Here is an 18,133-nt window from a genome sequence, read left to right as displayed (position 1 = left end):
CCTAAGACACTTTTGGAAAAGGGGAAAAAAAAGCAAGGAAAAACAATGTCATATAGTTAAATGGTTCAAAGCAGCATATACAGGTCATGTAAAAGAAACTGCCAGATTGATAGCAAAATGCTCAAGTTTTATCTGCATTTCTTGGAATCAAGGTGACTAATGTAGCCAAGGTTTGCCTGCTACAGAGTTTAATCAAGATGTATTATTTATGTACTATTTATTCAAATATTCGTATTACACCCACCCAAACAATTCAACATAAATTTATCCACTAAATAAAACGTAACAGGAACACGAAACAAGCCACTCCCAACAATAAGCAGCATAGGAACTGGTTCTCAAAACAGTATTCATCCTTCCAAAAGTACCTCACACACTACACTATATGGTTTTACAATATGAAAATTGATAATCTGCAGCAGCACCTAAGCCAAGACATCTGGGTTTGCCCTCTTCACAACATAATCCTCCAACTTTTGTTCCTAAATCACTTTAATTTCTCAAGCATGCACAAAACATACTCTCAAGTCCCAGTATGATTTAACTCCACACTCAAGGAAAGAAGACAGCCCACATACCTGACTTTTTCTATGAAATTCTTTCAACCTTGGTATGACATGCCTGGTACAAACATAGTGCCATGATGAAAAAACAGACTGCACTTGCTAGATCAAACTGAGGAACTTGTAAAAAAACACAGCAGGAAATGCAGCTTCACTACAGGTTATCAAGAATCATTATCCCAACTTGGTCGTTCAAACTTTCTCTTATGCAAAGAACTGTGCTTAAGTCTTTATGAGAAGCATCCTTAAATTTCAGTGCAACCCAAGCCTTACTGCAACATTTACTTCAGATTCCAGAGGGTAGGCACACAATGCATCAATTTTAAAAAGTTAGTTTTCATCTCCTCAGAAGAACAGTAACAAATGTGAAGAAAATCAGAATGCAAAGCCTTCATTTCTCCTTTTCCTGCCACAAAGGTTTCACAGTCATACTTCCTAGCATCCATTACTGTTATTGACTGTTTGATCATAAACACATATTGACAACCAGAAGTCCAACAGGAAGAGTATACTCTAAAGCATTTCGCAAAGCACACACACCAGCGGGTAGGAAACTCTGAGTTTGCCCTCTTTTTCCTAATAGCCTTTACTGTTCTCTGACAAACCTCACACGGCATTTCTCGTTCAGTTTTTACTTCTTTGTGTATCTTCGTAAGACTTGCAGAGTCAGTGGATCTCAGCAGGTCAGCAGTAACTGGCACGTGCTGCCCCATTCTTCAGCTCATCGGGAAGAAGGCTGAGAAGCCATGTGATTAGAAAGCAGTTATCAGGGAAAAATATTCTCAGTAACGCATTAACATATTCCCTGGGCATGTGGAACAATACTGGATTTCTCTTACCGATAGGAGCGACAACCTGGAAGCTGAAGTAATATCGAGTATGTCATTCCTAACATGAAAAAAATTCTCATTTTGGCATAACTTTGATGAGTACTTTGAACACGTCAAGTACTCATCATCACTCAGTCTTTTTAAGAGGTCACTTACTTTGCTTCTAGGGAAAACTTTACAAATTGTATGACTCGGTTGGATGAACACTGAAGCCCTTTCTGGTTCTAAAACCTCTGAATACCTGAGTTTCTAGTTGTTCTCCTCCCACAAGATCAGTGAGGAATACATGAGTCGGCACTACCTTCACCACATTCCTTCAGGAGACTGAGACACATACAAGCTTCATGGGCATTTGAACAAAGACAGCTTTTAGGAAATTTAAGGTGGCCCCATGCTGAAGTTCAGCTCCTTGCATCCAACTGTAACAGTGCTTAACACTGATAATCTTACCAGTGAAAACTGGATTATGGAGTACAGTCCTTTACCAAAGAAGTGATGTCAAAGATACCTGAAATGACCTGAAAGGGAGTTCCCTTACTAAGGTCTCCAAGTATTTCAGGATCCTTCACTAGCCTCCCCTTTGTGCACAAAATCCCTCTCCTCTAATACCCTAAATATCTCTCAGAAAAAAAACACAATGAGGTCACATTATTTCTACACTAACAGGATTTCAAGTTTATCACTGCTATGAAAACCAAAATCCCATTCCTATTGCATTTCACATTATCAGGAGCACCCCGCACTTCAGTTACAGAACTCAAAAACAAAAAACCAACAACACTCAGAAACTAACTGTTATTGCTTATGTCTAAGTCTTCATAAGACGTATTTTTTCCAAGCAAAAATATTAAAATATTTAAGGCTTGAGTTTTTATAAGAATCTGGTGGGATTTTTAAGTTGTTAATAGCCCTGATTCAACCTATGTCTTTCTCTATAGGAAAATCTCAGCTCTATTTTGTTTTTTTCTTTTACGAAGGATCTGGAACAAAGGTATGCATAAATAATGTCTAGCTACAACAGGTTTTCCAGTCACTCTGTGTGACAGCTTCAAGGGAGCAATCCTTGAACAAAATTGATCTTTAAGATGCAATTTACCAGCTGTCTTTGCGATTTCATCAGGTACAGGTATTTCTGTTGCAATCAAGAGGATTAAAAGGTATTGGGAGGAATATACTACCATAGGCCAAGAATACATGGAAGATTTTATTTTTCCTTTAAGGTTAAAAATGAAAGCATCTGCGCTAAATAATCAAAATGTAAAGTGAGCAAGGTTATTTTCCCCAGGAAAAAGTGCAATTATTTAAGAGAGACCAGACCTATACACCTCTGACTCCTTGGTTACTTGGATGACTTGTCCACTAATTGCACCATCTTAAACACCAGCAGAAATGGTCAAAGCCTTGCAATACTGCCAAGCAAAAACACCACCATAAAAGACAGGCACAACTATCTTTATTGCATTAAGTTCAATTCGTTTTTTAACTCTGCAAGTCACTAGAGAAATATGTTTTAACTAGCACATGAAGAAAACTCTACAAAAACCTGTTGAACGATAACCTGTGGTTGGAAAAATATAATTAACTCCAAGACTAGCTTCCACTTTTTGAATTAGTCTTTTAACAGGATAAAGAACTTGAACTGTGTCCTATCACTTTAGAGGCTTAGTAATGCCTCAATAAAAATAAGTGAACAACTCTAATTCATTTCACTATATTGAACAGTGTCTTCTATTCACCTGCATAATGTCTATGCAGTACTCCTACTACTGTTGAGTTGGTACTGACAAAGCAACAGCCGTACAAGCTTGCTGACAAGCCTAAGAGGCTTCACACTGTCAGCGGCCACTTCCAAAGGGTAGATGGAAAAAAAAAAGCCCTCCAAAGTTCAATGATCCTCTCAATTAGTGCCCTCAACTGTAGACAGTTGTCATTTCTGGACCTCCTTGAATTAGCAATGGAGCTGTGATGCTTCAAATGTCAAGAGAGGCAGGACCTGAGACTCATTCAACCAGATTCCAATCTCATAAACAACTAAGCACACATCACAAGGTTACTGATGTTTTCTCACAGTGTTTTCTGCAGATACAATTAATCTCTTGCATCCAGTGTTAATTCTTCAGCCAGAGATAAGGAAGAAATATAAATGAATTTTTCACATTTCTCCACTTTGATAACAACCCTGTGTCTTGATGGCGTATGGTCATCAAATACTAAACATCCCATACTGTAACAGTTCTGCTAAAACACTGACAGTACAACACTAAAACTTGAAAACTAAAATAAGAACATAAGACGTCTCTATTTATCATCGTTATAAACTTAAATACAGGGTCAGTTATGCTTAGACTACACCTAATAACAGCTACTACTCCAGTTAATGGTTTGTCTTAAGAAGGGTTCAAGTCTCTGATAACGAAGTCTGCATTTATTTCACTGTGTTGTTCTAGTCTACTATCACAGATCAAGCAGTGAAAAGAACTCGTACCTTCTGATGGTTCAATGTACTTCAGGTGCATACTAACAAATCAGCTACACACATCCCATTGTGCAAAGGAAATATTTTTCTGTAGGCCATCTGTAAATCTAATTTAAACTTTGAAGCCTTTTTGAGCAACCTACCGTGCTGTTTCTGCTTAGGGTTGTACATCTTCCACCAGCGAAATATGATAAATCCGTCCTGAATTCTAAATCAAATAAATTAGATAAAACAGAAGTTAAGAGTGATAATCCAAAACCCTATCTGCAGCTGCAGGACCTGCTGCCTTATACAGCACAGAGATCTGCAGTTGCAGTAGCGTACAAGCAATATTAAAGCACACAGTATTACACCATAAAGCATAGAGTGTAATATTATACAACTCCTGCATTAGCTGAAACTTGCCATAAGTTCCCAAGGCTTCCAAAATTAACAGTAAGAATCAAAATTACAAAATATTCACTAGCATGCAGTTCATGAACCAAATTATTCTCAATTCCAGTAAGCGAAAACTACTCGGCTAAAATTAATCTTCCAGACTTAAGAGCAGGATCATGAAGGAGTGAAAAGACATGAATGAAAAACAGTCTTCATTCAAACTCTAAAGTGTTTTCTTTTACAAATATTGAGGACAACTATAATCTTTTCCAGTACTTTCAATTGATAGCCCTCAAACAACAAATGAGCTAACATCGTAAGTATCCAAGAATGTCTAAATACTACTGTCAAAACAGTCAGTTTATTTTTAACATTTATAAATATATTTATTGCTCATTTATAAGACAGTATTTTGACATATGTTATTTAGACACATACATTTACTGTATTTTAAATAGTTAATTAGAAGAGCAACTCCCTTGGAAATCTGTACCTGATAGACATGTCTTCTGTGATGAAATAGATTTCGCGAACCATGACTTTTCCAGACAGCACAGAGAATGAAAAGGAACCTAGTGTGAGAGAAAGCGTTTATCGGACTTTAGCCTAAAGTTGTTGATGCTTTGTTTTCTGGACAGGAAGAATATAGTATTAAATTATCTGATATGTGTTTACTGGGTATCTTGAGTTTTCCCTTTAAAAACACAGACTTTCAGAGGAGAAGGGAAACCAGATACTCAGAACATAGAAGAGAAAAAGTACACAACTCTAAAAGGTGCTGGGTTTGGCACCATCTAAAAATACAACCAACCCCTTGAAACACACTAGTCACTCAGAAACGTTCAGGTGCCTTGGGAAGCTTGAACATTTTTAAGTATCAAGCAATTATATGCAAGACTAACTAGAGAAATAAAGATTTCTGACAAAATAATTTTTCAAAGTTTAAAAGGCTATAAAGTTTTCAGTCCATTATTATCACAAATTGTGTTCACAGTAGGAAGGATTAATAAGCATCAAAAGACCAGAAGGTAATGCAGTAGCCCATGTTCTTCTTAAGGCTTTACACCTCACCCACAGAAAGTTAAGTAAACCATGATTTGTTTTGAAAAAAAAAAAAAAGAAAAATCAACATTAATTGATTGAAACCAAGCTGTAAATCATGGGATTTAATTAATGTTATGTTCTTCTTACTGATTAAGCTTATGAAGAACACCATATATATTGGGCCAGCTATGCTCAGCTGTCTTGACTTAATAGCAATTTCACAGAAGAATCTTAATAAAAGCACACAGATCAAGTGTAGCAGCCAATAAGTATTTCATCTATATTGCTGTTTAAAAAGTTGGATTTGAAGATGGTTTGGATTACAGTTCTTAAATTCTTAAGGACATAAGCAAATTATTGCAGGCATCTCTTTGGCAGGTGGGTGTGACTGGGTTGGGTTTTTTTTTAAGTTTTCACTACATTTATCATCAATAGTTGCAGAAAAAGTCCAGAACTAAAGTAATTATCTTTCTGGGAAGCAGACAGATGAAAGCATGGAAGAATAAATGAAAGAAAATTAAAAGTGCAGTCAGAGTGAGGTTGTAGGATACAGCCCTCTGTGACTCAGCATCAGTTATTTTTGTAATGTGGGTGAGTGCCCAAGCGATTTGTACTGACCTGTTTTATTAAAAAATGTTTTAAAATATAAAAAAAAAGTTAATGGATTTTGATGCAAATGTTCTAGGCGGTATAAATTCTACATATCACAGTCCCAGTATGGATTAGCATGATTAGTTGTTCTGACAGCTTACTTAAAGTGCAAGGACACTGCCAGAACAGTGAGTTGAGGCTGAAGACTCCACTGTGCCCCTCTGAGCTCACTCCAGATGCTTTAGATTCCACATAAACTACCTCGAAGGTGCAGAGCAGTGGGAAGCTGGACCCCTTAACACCAAATTATGAGGCAAATTCAGAAGCGGCTCAGGCAGGGTCCATGGGAGACTGAGGTCAATCTCCTCCTTTTAGGACATTAACCATTATGATTGCAGGGCTTTGAAAAAGGGGTAACAATTAAGTGCATAACATATATAGACTAAACAGAAAAAATTAAACTTGACTTAAAATTAAAAAACCTGTCAAGTGAACTTTAGTATAAAACAATGAGACTTCAAGGAAAAAGGGGGCGTTTTTCTACCTACACCAACAATCCTCCCCTGAAGTGTGATATTGAACTTTTTCTCTTCTTATATTAAACCCATGCTGATCACTTTCAAACTACTTTAACAAAAGAACACTGCGTTTTTTCCTTAGAGCTTTCAGCAAATTGAGGTGTAATAAAAAGCAGTAGACAAACAGTGGCATTACAGTAACCATAACTTACCAATATGGATGTAGCCATGTTTATACAATCTGTTAAGAACCAGCGTTAAAATCAGTCCAATGTTCCGGGAATTATAGTAAGTTAGGTAGATAATCCATCCACAAGACAATATTGTTGCTGTGGAAAGATTAAAATGAATTAAAATATTTTTTCAAGTAAGTTGTCCAAGATAAATCCTTACCTATTAAGAATACAAAGCACAAGAATGTTCTTCCTACTCTCCACAGAAATTTGAAACTGATGGGACAATCTAAAGGGTGGTTTCAGAGAGATGGTGTGAAAAGGGTATAAAGACATAGGGAGAAAAAAGGAGAAATAGGAAGTTCTGAAAAATAAGAGTTTCTTCACTGTTCTTCCATTGCCCAATATAAAAAAAAAACACAACAAAAAATCAACATGTCCTCCTAAGGATCTGCAAAAGATAACACATATTTCCATGCATCCCTTACCATCCAAGAACAAAAGTTTCGTAGATCAAACTGATCCCACAGTGATTTATTTCAAAACACCCTTAAAAAACACCACAACAAAAGTCATACTACATTCCTTCTCCACACCATGAACTGTAACTTAAATTTGTAGTCTTTCATATATCTTAGCACAGAAAGTAAAATTATCACATCTGAAAACATTTCCTAAGTTTCTGTATCCTGACAGAAATGTACCAGTCCTTGGGTTAGCAGAAATTTATCAACAGTTCAAGCCTGGAATTTGATAGGAAAAAAGGGAAATAGCAATCCAATGAGAGATATAGTGGGTTTGGTTTTGGTTGGTTTTTTTTTTAAATAGGTCTGCTAATCCCCAAAGTAATTTTTACTTTAGTTGATTAAGAGCTAGTAACCTATTTCTAACTACAGGGTTCTCAAAGCTTCCAGAAGGACAAACCCAAAAGGAATGGGACTGCAAGGGAACGGACTAGTTCTAACTCAGTTTACTGATAATTACCATTCTGTTTCATCCAAAGCAGAGTAGGAAAGAAAGCAATTTTTGCATTTGAGGTACCTCTAGCCATTATACTAACTGAACTTTGTAACGGAAGTTCTCCATTTGTATATACACTTCATACTGAAGAACGAAGATTTATTGTGCCGTTTATGGGAAGTCTGAAGTGCAGAAGGGCATATGGGTCTGACACCTTCACTCTACAGAGAGTTCAGATGATTACTCAAAAAAACCCCACCAAAACCCCAACCAAACCCACAAAAAAATTACAAAAGCAATCTGTCCTTTTACTGTCTTTTAATTTTTTTGCAGGGTAATTGCAAGTGTAACTGCTCTGTAATAACACCTGTGCTTTGTTGAAAGATGAAGAGGTACAAGAGAAAGACTTGCATGACTTTGTTCCTTAATGGAAAATGGATCCAGTGTGGCCAAAATTCAAGTAGCTCATACACTTGGACAGGTGAGCTGCTTGACATGTACAACAAATCATATCTGCGTGGGTGATTACACAGGAACAAGGCAGGGAAGGTCGAAGCTACACCTCACAGAAGAAACTGCTCTTGACGTTCAGTGAAGGCACACTCCAAGGACCACGTTTACCCCTCCTCACTTTCAGATGAGTAAGCTACTCACTGCTGGTCCTCCATCAATGTAGAGAGAAAGGTGGAATGACTCACTCTCAAAGGGTCTCATTCCAGCAATAAAACTTAATTTGAGATTAAAGTCCAACTACACACTTAATTTCTAGATACCTAAAGCCAAGACAGTACCCTCTAAAGGTGACACACACTGAGAAAAATCAGCAAACTAGTGCAGTTTCCAGGCACTATGGTCCTAATCCACTGCCTTTACCATTAGTCTCACCTCTGCCACAAATTGGAGCTTTTTCTTTTCCCTCACCAAATTTAGTCTCTGCTACTAAGTGATAGATCCCACAAATTCTATTAATCTCATCACTATATTCTTGATTTTAAAAGTCTCTTCCCTGAAACTACATTTTGGAAGTCACATCTGGAACGTTTTACTGCATGTGACTTTTAGAAATTATTCCAGAATTGAGCAACCGCTCTTTGAGGAGCATGTTCATTTCCAGAATTCATCACCTCTTTTACTGGGATCAATAGTTAGCTGTTTGAGGATTCAGGAGAAGAAACTATTGACATCGTTTTTTGTTCTCTTATAACAGGATGCCATAGGTCAGCAGATGAAAGCAAAGCAGGAATGGCTGGTTGAAAGTGGGTCAGCTAATAAATATTACTTCAATATGTTTCTAATAGGAGGCTACCCAGCTTCTTCTGTTGTGTCATTGTTTCTAGAATACCAGATCATCTCTTACAACTGAAGAGATCAGCATCTCCCCAAAACTGCATGACTGTATATAGGTCAATCTGCCCTTAGAAAAAGGGGATCTTGGAGTTTCACCCACTCTTCTGTGAAACAGAAATTTGTAAGTTTAATATATTCAAGCAAACAAGAAAGCTAAGCAAAGTTTTCGGTTTAAATTATAGCTGTTACATGGAATTGCTTATATCCTACATACTTTCCAAGCAGAATTACTAATAGTTTGTTCTAAGAGTCCAGTACAGTACGGGAAAACCAGAGAAAGAAAATTCTGCAGGCTGCAATTTGAACTTTTATTTTTGGGAAAGATCTAAGTATCACTAAGTCTCAGGTCAGAGCTTCTAGAGACAAATTTTTCAGATGTTTCATACTTTTTCCACATTTAACCGAGAGCAACTATCAGCATAGTGACTTCCCTTATTTTCACCTTGATTACACTTAGAATTTTATGTTGAGTAGGAACTTTCCATGTCAGCATATTAAAAGTGAAATTAATAATACTCAGAAAGCACCCTCGCCTATATCTTTCATTCGGCTTGGCCCACTGAAAAATAATTCCAGTACATCAACAGCCAACAGACATGCTTTAACTTCCCAGAAGTCAAAAAATGAAGTTATTTTTCCTGCACTGCCCCTCACTCCGGGTCCAAGAATCAAGGCTGAAAAGCAGGTATTATTTACCTTTGGAGAAGTCTGAATTTGTCACACACTTCTAGGACTCTCACCTGAACCCAGCTTAATTTTTATTTTGCTGTCCCTGACCCACCTGTTCATAGATTCATTAAATAAAAGTACCTAAACACAAATATAAACAATAGCACTAATGTTAAAAAAAAATAGCAAACCTAAATTAGACATATTTACAAAAACAGCCCACAACCAGTACACAATGGTTTGGCTTAAAAGCTTAATTTAGTCTAGAAGTTATGTCATTAAACACAAGAGTGCCTATAGCACTATTCCAACTATACCATATTAAATGGCAGATATGTACGTATTGGTGCAACAAATGCATCTGCTCATCATGTGCTACAATGCTACTCCTTTGTTATGGTATCACAATTCACCACCAGCTTACTCTGGTGTTAGAAAAAACTTATTTCATGGAGAGAAGTTCTCCCTGAGTTCTTATTTTGCAGAGTAGCAGTTGTAGAGCATCATCCTTTGCACACGGGACTTATCTCCCAAGTGTCGCAGCACAATTAGCACTGGAAACAGTTCTGTACTTTTTCTAAATTCCTTAAATAGCATTGCCATACCTCACTAAACAGCTGTATGACAAATAAAAAGCTAATTTCAATGTTTTGATGTAATTTGGCAAGAAATTTGATATTGGTATGTCAGCATTTAGAGAAGTATGTTTAAAAGTACACACACAAAAAAACATTTAATCAAAACAGAATAGATTGATCTTACCTACTAACAGCCAAACAACGTTGGAGTCATGTTCTGTTAGGAAGTCTTCCAACTGTGTGATACTTGGGACAAAGCTATCATTTTTTCTTTGATCCATTGCTAAACTGTTTTTGCATCAGCACCTATAGAACTGAAAGCAAAAAAAAACCAAGAAACAACAAACACAAAATGAATAACAAGCACAGTACAGTTTGGAGAAAATTGAGTACATATCGTATTAAGTAATTTCTAACAGTCTGTTTCACACAAATATGAATTTACTTGTTTTATTCCTTCAGTAGCACCTTCTCAGCTACCCTTTATTGTACCCTAGAGCTCCAGAAACACTTCCACTCATCTCTGCTGAAACAGTTTCCAGGCACGCGCCTCCCTAAAACAAATGACAGATCAAAAGAATGCCAGAATGCACTCCAGATTTAGCACCCTGAATGCGCAGTACAGCATATAATAGCAAATAAATTTATAAAACTGTTGTACAAGTAAGAATGAGCCTGTATTAAGCCTTCTAACATGCAAAAAGGTAACTTGAGAGAATATGAGGCTCAACCCCTGCCCCCATTGAAGCAAAGGTCGAAGTGGACGCTTTCAGGAACTTTGGAAAATTCCCATAATCACTTAGCCCACTGTGTCCATTAATTCTGCTTTAGCATGGATTTGCATCAGCTAATATAAAGTCACTACATAGTGTCTCTGCCATAGAGATGAAAAAAACAGTCCTTCTGATCTCACATACTTATTCAACCACCCATAAACCACCGTGCAACTGGGTTATATTAATTAAGTGTGATTAACAGGGAGTAGCTCAACTCAGTAACATCTACAATTTAATCACACAGCACTATTTTCCTTGTATTAGTTTCACTTGAAGTCTTCTCCTTTGGAAGTTATCTGTCAAGCCTTCTTGCATGAAAATGAGCATTAATTCTGGTTGTTTTTGTTGTTTGGTTTTTTTTTTAAACACCTTGCAGCTCCTGGCAGCCTGTCTTCCTGACAGTATTCAGCCCCCAGAAAAAACGAGCAAACTTTATTTCCTTTCTTTAGGAAGTCTCCAATGCTCTCCATCAAGAGCTCTAAAACAGAAAACTAAGTAACATTGGTAAAAGTTTAGTCTTTGAGCAGCATATCTTTTGAATAGTCAGCATTTAGAAGTGTCAGCAATAAAACTAACAATTTATCCAGTTTTTCCTGTAATATCCATACTACCTCTCACTATTATAATTTGAAAACAAAATGCAGAAGAACTTGGAAAAAAAAACAAACCCACCTGCCTTCAATGCATTTGTTTCTCCCCTACATTTGGGTGGACACAGAACCTTGAACTAAGAGCCTTTGTTTTGAACTAAAACATGAGCAGAGTCCCAAGAACAGTGCCAACAATTTGTTCACTACTTCTTCTGTAAGAAGGAATAAAACAGGAAGGAAAGAACAAGAAAGCAATAAACAGAAACAAACAAACAATAAAAAACCCAACACCAAAACAGCAGACATTGCTTCCAGTGGTGATAAGGTAACTTAGCTCCCCTACAAAGAATACTAGAGCATCAAACACACACACTTTAAAAAAAAAAAAGCCCTTGTTTTACAAGGGACATTACAATGGCAAATTAAATCACATAATGGCACTACGATTTGCTTTAAAACTTTCACAGTACCTTTATAAAAAACCCACCTGCCAACTTGTATTATGAAGCAGATGATGCCTCTGCAGGCAGCCTCTGAGAGCCTTTAACCCCTGAACGTCGGGCTAACTGGAGAAATCAAAATCACCACTTCCAGCATAAAGGAAGGAATAAAGAACTTGTTTTTTCCCTTTCTTATCAGGAGACAACAAGGTCACTCTTTTGTGACCAAGACCACCATGGAAGTGCTGCCAATTGGCGAGCACTGCCTGCCACCTTAACGAACACTACCACGTAATCCCTCAAGAAAATGACCTGTGGCTTTTTCCTAGGAAGCTATCACCCAATGTTACATGATACTGACACAGGACATTAAACATCATTATGTTCTGAACAGGACTGCAGCAAGACAACTCAGAGACTGCAAGTCATGGGATTCTGCTAGTTACTTGATTAAATAAAGACCGTGTTCATTTTTTTTCACCACTATCCATAACCATAAATTTGATATCCTTGAAAGTTTTCTGGAATACATTCGCTATTTGCATGCAAATAAACTCAGGAATCCCCTATCAGTCATCATGTGTCAATACATCGTTTTGCAGCCCTGCAGCTGATCTTCTAACACCCTGCCCCACTGTTTTTTGGGTTTTTTTTCGTTAGGGCATCCTTCCGCCTTGATCGAGTCACCTGAGGAAGAGGATGGTAACAGTAAAAGCGTAAGCATTCAGAAACAGGCAGCAGCACCACCTGCACTAGATGTGGGCTCTCAGTGTGTGTCTCAGAGGAGCAGGTGCTTAATCCATTCAGATTACGAAGCAATTTCGGCCATACGAATTAGCGTAATGGACAGGTGATGCACGCAGAGGCTTCAGTAGCACACGCTGTTCACAATGTCCTTGTGCATTTATACAACACAGAGGTTGGAGAGGCAGGATCTGGATCATCCTGATTGTTAAGAGGAAGGAGACACAGTCTTTTCAAGACAGACATACTAGCCACTTTCAGTAACCAGCATTTCTTTCTGTTGACAGTCCTGCACCTATCCACCTTCATCTTCCATGCCCCATACACTGTACCGTACATTTGAATTGCACATACCTCTCAGCTCCCTGCATACATCTTTCCTCTGTTATATTTATTCCTATGGGCAAAATTAATTTGCAATCCAACAAACTGTTGCGCTCTCCAGGAACTCTGATCCATAGGTTGATGAGCCTGTGATTTACATTCATAATGCTGCTCTATTCTTCTGAAGTAACAGTACACTTTCCAAATCTCATGAGACAACTCTTGGAAGAATGAGACCTAAGCTAGGTGGGAAACTAACTCTTACCAATCCTGCTAATACAAGAAAAAAAATACACCAAAGAGGAAAAGAAACCCAGAACTTGATGTTTACCTCTCTGCACTTATTTACAGTATTTTCTCAAGGTCTCTACTGTTTTGCCACGATGAGCTCAGTTAACACAGTGGAATATAGCCCAAAACTATAACAAGTGTTTTGTCTTATTTACCTTCCCCCACCTTTTTTTTTTTTCTCTTTAAGCACATCTTTACTATTCAGTGTGTCACTTGTGGCTCTCATTTACCACATACCACTTTAAAACATGCAAAATGTATTAGCCTTCTCCTGGGAGGAGGGCAGGAGAAGAGGAAGATTCTGTGGCACCGAAGTGACAGTATCCCAATACTAGTATTTATCTTCACAGCAGTCCTTTAAGGTGTTACGGAGTCTTCTTTCTGAAAATGAGATATCTGAAACAAGGAGAGATAAAGGCCAAGCTCTTTATTTGTGATGCCCAGACTGAAATACTTGGGGCCTGCTTTTCAGGTTGGGCCTGTTTAGAGCACTTAGCGTGCTCAAGGCTGACAGTAGACTGGCTTGAAGATGTGAGGGTTCAATATTGCTGTAGATTTGCTCCTCCTGGTCAGACAGGCTTTCTTTATAGCAATACAGACACTTAAAAAAACAACTTCTAATTACTTGGGTCACATATTCATCCATTTTTCTCAGTACTGAGGAGATGCAAGTGATTTTATAAGCCTGGGGGGATGCACTTTATTTCCAGCCAGTATTCCAAATTCAATCTGATTTTCACAGCAAATACTCTATCTCTAAAAAGCTAAACACTCAAAAGCAGCTGCTTCAAATCTTTATCAACACACTTCAATTGCATCAAATAGGTAAACTAGTTTTAACCTCAGCCTGACACATTAAGGCTTCACACCAAGAACAAACCTCTGCTTGAACAAAGTCATTAAAAATTAACAGAAAGCATGCATATATGAAAGAGCTGACACAAAAACTACAACAAAAGCCTGGTCACCAGGCTCCTGGACACCAGAGTCAGCTACAGCCTAGGGAGCCGCAACCCACCCGTAAAAGGTCTGTCCTGTATCCATAGCTGAGGATGAAGGCAATGTATTTTATTCAGTGCCCAAGAGAATTAAGGTCATATGGGTCTTGGGCTGCATAAGAAAAGGAGAAAGAGAAAGAAATGCCTGTTAATCACATCCTTTTTAACACTTTCTGGCACACCTTGTAGAAACAGCTGAATAAAACTGGTATCCAAAGGTGGGAAAAAACCCTATCGTTTCATGCTATTGAGAAGAAGCACTTTGATACAGTTATGAAGCGGGTAGGGAAATAATGGATGCTGCCAATCCCCTTATTAATAGGGGGAATAAACCAGGAGTTTAAATTTGTCAGACATATTCCTCAGGTCTTCACAGAAGTCAAGCGCTTACCCACTATATGTTAACTGATGTTATTAGAGGTTAACTACCATTCTGAGGATACTCAACTCCAAACTTCTACAGCAGTTACAAGACAGTGGAGTCACAATTACACCCACAATGACACATTAAACAACAGGAGGTAAATCCCCCTGGTCTAAATAAACAAACATAAGTAATAAGCCTGGATGCTTCACATCTCCAGTAAAGGAGTCACACCCACAGCAATTCCTTATAGAAAAGGAAATAAATGGCATTTTTGCATCCTACCCATTTCATCACTTTCTCCCAAGAGGTCTCCAGCAACAGCTGCTAGGAAATCAGAGCTCTAGATAATTAAATATGAGAAAAGAGTCTCACAAATGTAAATGCAACTCAGCTGAGTTTTCCTCTGAAGGTATGGTGACACTGTCAGCACCCTGACACACATTAGGCACATTTCACAAAACAAAAAGCTGCCAACCTTGGCATCTTTCCTAAAACACTCCAGCTAGGTCTGAAGACTTCAAACCCTTCCAAGCACAGCTTAGGAAACTCAGCTATACTTCAATCAACAAGCAAGGGAAAGAGGAAGGAAGAGAAGGGAAGTTGTTCTCAAAAAATTCATGTGTATACAAAAATTAAGCTGAGTGACAGCACCTGAACAGCACTTCTGCCATCTGACATGTCATACTGACTTCGTACCTTATACTCAACTAAAGATTAGCAGTTCTTTTTTTAAGTAAAGAACTAAGTTTCAGGCCTGTTTTCTTCCTCCTCTGCTAGTGCCTGAAGTAACAGTAGCAGTAAACTGCAAACAAACTAAACAACTGCTTTAATTATACTAATGAAATCTTGCTACAGCCTCCAGCGGAAACAGCTGAACTAAGAACACAGTACAGAAGAGTTACACCTAGTTAAAACCCTGCGTGGACAGCCTTAGTTAAACATAATTTGCACTACAGAAGCTTACATCAGTAAGTAACACATTTACTTAAAAATTAATTAAATAAAAATTAAAATATATCCAAAGGAATTGTAAGATATAATATAAAAATCATTCTTACAGTAGTCTACCTGATGAGATTTACCTAATAGAGAAATAGAAACCACCAGATAAGCATCTACAGTAAAAAAATACAAATTTAACACCCTTCTCAGAGCAGTGAAAAAAAGAAAAAAAAAATCTAGTTTGAGTAGTTTAGACAAGTACCACTGTCCAAAAGGAGTGAAATGCAAGAATCATTTGCAACAGAAATCTACTGATTCAGTGTCCAAAACAGCAGAAGTGACACATTTTTGTGTATTTATTTTTAATAGTACAGGACATGAGCTTTAATACAGAAGAAATCAAAGACAAACTCCTGCTACGGCAACCAACATACAGTACTCCTTGCATCACTCCACTGCTAGTCTAGGAATGCCCAATTTCAAATTAAATAAAAAAATCACCCTAAGGTCATTTTTTAAAAATAAAAATGTATTGTTTAACCTTGCCTCCCAGACTTGTTCAGGGGAGAGGGTTGTTTTCCTGCTTAGATTGCCAGCTCTCCATGCTGTAGAAGAAAAAAAAAAAAAAAACACACACCACAAAATCAAAAATACCCAAACAACGGAACCTAAATGCTCACAACGGTAGAAACAAATAACAACTTAACAACTTCCCTTATGCACACTCCTCTAGAAAAAAAAAATTAATATTGCTTTTTGATGCTGGTCTCAACAAGACAATGACTTTTTTTTCCCCCCTTCCTTTTTTTAATTTCAACTACAGCATTCTACCTCTGAAACACTCTTATGAAATTGATTTGTTTATACCTTACTATGAATTTTTCCAGAAGTACTTCCTCTAAACTTCTCTGACACATCACCACAATTTGGAGAGGGGGAAATCTGCCATAAATCAAGCTAAAAATCAGTCTTGTGGCTACATATACCACCATCCTTAAGTAAACTACATATAGGTCTTTGTTAGCATCTGTCTCAGTCTGAAGTCAACCCAAAGATTTTGGTGCAGCAACAAGTGCCAAAAGGAGTTATATAAGAAGATAAGAAGTTACTAGGAGAAGGTAGCATATCTCAGCAGCGCTGTAAACACAGGATAACTCTCCATGCTGCTAAGGAAGAGAGGTAAACTCTTGCCTATTTCCCACAGGATAAAATTATGCACAAGGCCAATCACCAAAGAGCAGCTGACGCACATTTCACACGGCAAAATTTTCTCACAGCACACCCAAAAAGGGTGAGTTACTTCGGCACGCCACATGTGAGGATGAGAACTCTCCACAGAGAGGTCCCGGTCGTGCATATACCTCCACCCAATCAACCCCAGACCATCCACCAAGACCAAAACCCACTCCTGCATGAACAGTGTCAAACTGTGCAAATTCAAGCCATGATCCTAAGCAAACAGCCCTGAACATCCATTTAGAGCCAACTGCCTAATCAGACCTTAAATACTGTTTTTACCAATGATTGTTTGAATAATCTACTAACATACTTTTACAAACAAGAGGACTCTCCCCTCCTACACTCCAGTTTTTCTTCTCAGTGGCCAAAATTTAGGGCCCCATTGTTTATCCGGTCATTACATTTTGCACATAAAAACTGGAGAAAAAATGCACAGCTACAATAAAAAAAAGGCCAGAAAAGTAGAATTAACTAATTAAATTACACAACAGAAGAACTCCCATGGCAATCATCGTGGTCTTTTTCATATTAGACCTGATAAAATTCTATATGTAGATCCCACTGTTGCAATGAACTACCAACTTTGGAAGTTATCCCAAACTTTAGCAAAGGTTGCCTGGAGATGCATCTTAAGACGGGAAACAAATCTAGACCTAGATTATGACTGGGATATTAGCTATATGGTGATCTTTAAAATACATCTCCAGCCTATCAACATGTTAAAGCACGTTATATTGATAAATTGCATCTTTTTTTTTACTGACAGTGTGAAGTGCAAGCACATGACCACCACAGCCTGAAACACATGGAAGAGCAGGTGCGTTTTGTGTTCAATCAGCGTGTGCGCACGTTAAACCCTCTCAGGACCGCGGGAACCGGCAGAGATGGTCCTTCACCGCCCAAAAAGGAAAAGGGAAACTTTCCTCGCAGGCCAGACGAAACTGGAAGCGCCTGAACTCCTGTCCCCTGACCTTACACCCTTTCTGCACGGCGTTAACCTACAAAACATACGCGCAAAGGGGAAAAAACAGGAATCCGTGAAACCGGAGGGGCTTCCTCTCGCACCGCTTCCACCGAAAGCGGGCGGGACGGGCGGGAGGCACGCCGGGACCGAAACACAACGCCCTGCGGGGCGGACGACGCACCACGCGAAGGTTGCGCCCCCCCCCCGCCCCCCCCGCACCAGCGGGCGCGCAGGAGGCGCGGCCCCGCGGCCCCCTCCCCAGCGCGGCGGAGGCCCGCGCCCGCCCCGGTGCGCTGCCGGCACCCAGCTCCTCTCGGGCCCCTCGGAGTCG

General features: G+C 38.5%; 1 protein-coding gene across 11 annotated transcripts in view; it reads right to left on the bottom strand.

Annotated features, from left to right (window-relative positions):
- Positions 1–18,133, bottom strand: part of BLTP1 (bridge-like lipid transfer protein family member 1) — a 133,636-nt gene that overhangs the window by 115,225 nt on the left and 278 nt on the right. For 10 of the 11 annotated variants that reach the window (XM_086611769.1, XM_086611762.1, XM_086611763.1 and 7 more), the window contains exons 2-5: positions 10,312–10,441; positions 6,613–6,729; positions 4,741–4,819; positions 4,013–4,077 (exon numbers count right to left, since the gene is read on the bottom strand). In XM_086611769.1, coding sequence (XP_086467895.1) covers positions 4,013–4,077; positions 4,741–4,819; positions 6,613–6,729; positions 10,312–10,408 — 358 coding nt within the window. In that variant the 5' untranslated portion in view covers positions 10,409–10,441. Of the gene's footprint in view, positions 1–1,168; positions 1,300–4,012; positions 4,078–4,740; positions 4,820–6,612; positions 6,730–10,311; positions 10,442–18,133 lie in introns of those variants that run through there. The other variant, XM_086611773.1, reaches the window with a different exon arrangement.

This window comes from Tauraco erythrolophus, chromosome 5 (assembly GCF_009769465.1).
Source record: "Tauraco erythrolophus isolate bTauEry1 chromosome 5, bTauEry1.pri, whole genome shotgun sequence".
Lineage (NCBI taxonomy): Eukaryota > Metazoa > Chordata > Aves > Musophagiformes > Musophagidae > Tauraco > Tauraco erythrolophus.
This window is presented reverse-complemented; position numbering and strand designations above follow the sequence as displayed.